General features: G+C 31.4%; 1 protein-coding gene across 2 annotated transcripts in view; it reads right to left on the bottom strand.

Annotated features, from left to right (window-relative positions):
* LOC107459772 (uncharacterized) overlaps positions 1-2,377 on the bottom strand; it is a 4,312-nt gene extending 1,935 nt beyond the window's left edge. The window contains exons 1-2 of one of the 2 annotated variants that reach the window (XM_016078029.3): positions 2,320-2,377; positions 1,277-1,556 (exon numbers count right to left, since the gene is read on the bottom strand). In XM_016078029.3, the coding sequence (XP_015933515.1) occupies positions 1,277-1,531 (255 nt within the window). In that variant the 5' untranslated portion in view covers positions 1,532-1,556; positions 2,320-2,377. Of the gene's footprint in view, positions 1-1,276; positions 1,557-2,319 lie in introns of those variants that run through there. The other variant, XM_016078030.3, reaches the window with a different exon arrangement.
* Between the last annotated feature and the right edge of the window lie 1,930 nt (positions 2,378-4,307).

Raw genomic sequence — 4,307 nt, 5'->3', positions numbered from 1 at the left:
AAGGCCACAAGTCTCCTCTTCAGTGCATCAAAATTAAACCTTTTTAATATAATTAAAGCAAGGTTTTGAAAATTGAACTAATCGAACCGTTTTGGCTACTTTATCAAAGGTTGAAAGGTTCAACTAGAATCAACCGGAATAACTAGATTATAATAAAATAATATATGAAATCATAAACAGTTACACAAACACATAAATATATTCAAATGTAAATCAATAAAATACACAAAAAAACAAAAAAACAAAAATTCAACAGCATTGCATTTGTCTCCTATTCTTAAAGCATAGGTACCCTTCACAATTTTAACACTTCCTACGTTGGTTGTTAGGTGCAAAACATGTCACTGTAGTTCTTTTATCAAAATAGCTGGGGAATAAAAGATGCATATTAGTATTCAAGGATAAAAAACTGAAAACTAAAACTCCATGAGCAGAGAAAATTAAGCAATTGCTTGAACATTGAGATACACTAGTAAATAAAGGATGGGATTCAATGAAATTTTCAATTGTAATTATCAAATTTGGAAGAATGCTTTGCAATGCAAATAAAGATAATGGGTATTGAATAATAATATGCTTGCCTAAGAGCAAGAAAGTGATATATATAACAAAGTTGATGCCACTTTAATCCATGGTGACAAGCATGCACTCAGCCAAAAAGAACCCAAACGGGAAAATGATATACATATGAGCTTGAATATAGAGAAGACAAGATCACAAGTGGTATACATATTAGAATGGAATTTGTTCTTTCCTTAACATGCCAACACTGAAACACATGGAAATGGCCTTCTTACATTCAAGAATTGCCTATCTTTTAACAAAGGCAGTTCTCCTTTAAAATAAAAAGATTATGATCACTCTTTAGTTTTAATGCTTAGTCATTGAGTCAACTTCTCATTCACTCTAAGTTTCAATGATTCAATGACAATTATTAAACAGCAAACAAGTCAAAGCAATCACAAAATTTCAGTAATTACTAATTTTAGTTTAGATATTTACTCATTTTGTAACAAACAACAACAGCCAACAAATCAACGTCACAAAATCTCCAATACATCTAAAGAATAAAGATCAGTATATCAGTAATCACTAACATTATTTCATACATATAGTCATAGTTCTGAATTAGTAGATTAACAAAAAGTCAGAAACTTATTACTAATTATGATAAACAAATTACATAACATAAACTTCTTATTAATTAGGATAAAATCAAATTAATGAATCATGAAGCGAAATTCAATGAAGAAGTTGAGAAAGCAGTAAGTCTTACAAGGGACGAGAAAAGGCAGCAACAAGAGGCGAATAGAGACGCGAGTGACAGAGATGCTGGTGGCAGCGACGCGGGCGAAGACACAGGAGTTGAAGGAGTTGAATCGATTAGCAGCACAGGAAGAGAGATAGAAAACAGAGCAACGATGCCGGCGGCGACGACTCTTGCGGTGTTGGAAGACAGAGATGGATGAGGAAGCAGAGAAGAAGAAGGTAGGCAGCAGCAGTAGCAAGTTCCAGCATGACACCTACACATGAACTACAATCTCCAGCTCCCTTCCCTGCAAAAACAATGCTATATTTAGTGGCAAATGATAAGATTGATAAAAACATTAAATATCTCATATGTCATAGACCCAAAGCTGACCCTTGACAGGTTTTGGTAGAATTTTAGAAACAAAGCACCAAGTAAAACAATGAATGACAATTGAATGATATTCCAATAAAATGATCTTCCTATATAGTATTTCATCATTAATCTTCCAATTGTCCTACTCCTATACATTTGGCTTCAAATCATTATGATAGCAGGAAGTGATATCTTAATGTTTCACAGTTATAGATCAAATAACCACATATTCCACCATATACCCGGGCACAACAGGGTAATTTGTGGCACCAAATGAATTCCTTATCAGCTTATGGCAACTACATCAACACACAAATCTTAAATCCAGCATTTAATTATATATAAAATGCAGTTAAATATTCCTTCTCTAACAATCAGAACCTAGAACCCTAACAATAAAAAACATACCTTCTCTAACAATCAGAACCTAGAATCCTAACAATCAGAAATAATACACATTCAGAAGCTAAAACCCCCCCCCCAAAAAAATACAACAAACTGCATAAACAAATACAACAATCAGCAATTTGAAAAATACACTGAACATAGAACAGAGATTATTCAAACAGAAGCAGAAATTCAAACAAAATAAAATTATTAACAATTTCAAAAAATCAACAACAAATAAATGAACAATCAACAACAATCAGCAACAAATACATAATACAAAGAACAGAAATTATTCAAACTAATACCTGACTTGGAGGCTCCATATCTGGCGTTCGGCGCTGGGAGGTGCTGGGAGCGGCTGGCGTAATGGGGTTCTTTGAGACTTTGGCTGCGCTAGGGTTATCTGATGGAGTGATGGGGATGGGGAATGCCTAGTGGGGTTGGGTTATCTAATGGTTGTTTAGGGTTTTTACTTTTTAGTTGACCGGTTCAGTTCAGTTCGGTTAGAATTTTCACAGGCAGAACTGAAAACCGAACCGAACGATAAAAAAAACAAAAAAACATGATTTTTCCGTTTATTTGGTTTTTAATTTGCTCAATTCTCATCAGTTTTTTCAGTTCGGTTGATCGATTTTGTTTGGATAGATTTTGAACACCTACTAACTTGGGGAGTTGGGTGAGTTCCAATGATTTAGAGTTTTTTTTTTTTTTAAGATATACTTTGGGTAACGAATGAGTCGAAATTTGTCGGGCTACTTTGCGTAACTCACTAAAAAAGATAATGCAATTAGAAATTTGTATGACAAAAAAATATTAGAAATTTGAGACCACAAAAACAAAGTCAGATTGGTTTAGTGGTTAGCTTATTAGACCACTTAAGTGTTAGGAGTACGAATCTCGTTTGCTCTATATTTTGGATAATGTTTATTTTACTTTGAACAATATTAATTTCATTATTTTGTTTTAAAAAACTTAATTGATGATTATGTTTATTAGATGTTTAGAATTATAAAGATTCTAGTGTTTATAAATTTAGAAATTATAATTCTCTATCTTTAAAATTTATAAATTTATTAAAATATTTATGAAATTATATATTTTTTAATATTTAATTATTTAATAATTTTTTTAAAAAATGAGAATTGGCGACCCACCAATCCACCATTAGAGGGCGAGCTCAAAATTTAAGACCGCCAAATAATGGGCTTTTGAGGGCAGGTATGCCCGCCTACCACCCCTAATGTAAACCACGTCATTTAAGTTTTTATAAAAAAATTGTACGCTAAAAAACCTTTTAAAAAAATTTATAAACCAGTTGGAATCTTTTCTAGCTCAATCGGTTTGCCAACTTTCCACCGATTCTAGCAATTTCTTGAACGATTCAATAAAAATTTGTTTTCATAAGTGTCACATTGACTAGAAGATCAATTTTCAGTTAATTCAATCAAAACTTATTGATCTTTAGAATTATATAAGTAGGGGTAGAAGTGGGCCGAACCACCTAATGGAGCTCGTGGCTTAACTCATTTTAGGATCGACTCAACTCAACTCGTATTATTAAACAGGCTAGGTTTGAGCTTTTTGAAAAGTTTATTGGTTAAAACAGTCAGGTTATAAGCTTAAAAAAGCTTAAGAAGTTCATTGGATCGGCTCATCAAAATATTTTTTTATAAAATTAAATTATTTTTAGTTTGGACTTTCAACTATTTACTCATATAAAACAAAATTTAAAAAAATCAATAATTAAAACTAGTCAACTTTTGTAACTTTTTTTAAAAGAAATTGTTTATGATTATGGACTATAAGTAAGATCATGATATGTGACTAACAATTGATATATAAATGAACTATATTTTACAAACTATGAATTATAAATTTTAAAATGTATTTAATGTTAATTTATATTTTTTAAAATTATTATTTTGAGTTATAATTAACAAAACAAATTTTTCAAATAGGTTCTTGAACTTATCCGGCTTTTAAGTAGGCTAGACTCGAGTCTGAAAAAAAAGTCTATAAAAAGTAATAGACCTAGATTTAAGCTATTTATTTGCAACGTAGGCCAAACTCATTTAAGTCGAAACTCGGGCCGACTTGATCCGTTTCCATCCCTAACAAAAAGAAAAAATGGAGAATAAGTTGTGGTTGGAGTTGTGATTAGCATCATTGCTTGCTTTAGCCAAGTCTCAAATTCGGTTTTATTTATTATAAAGCAAAGATTTTTACTACTAAATCTAAGACCTTCCATGCTAATTAAAATTGATTGGTCCATTTTGTTATTTACTTTTAGAGT

This window comes from Arachis duranensis, chromosome 7 (genome assembly GCF_000817695.3).
Source record: "Arachis duranensis cultivar V14167 chromosome 7, aradu.V14167.gnm2.J7QH, whole genome shotgun sequence".
NCBI classification, from domain to species: domain Eukaryota; kingdom Viridiplantae; phylum Streptophyta; class Magnoliopsida; order Fabales; family Fabaceae; genus Arachis; species Arachis duranensis.
Note: the sequence above shows the minus strand (reverse complement) of the source record. Positions and strands in the feature narration are given on the sequence as shown.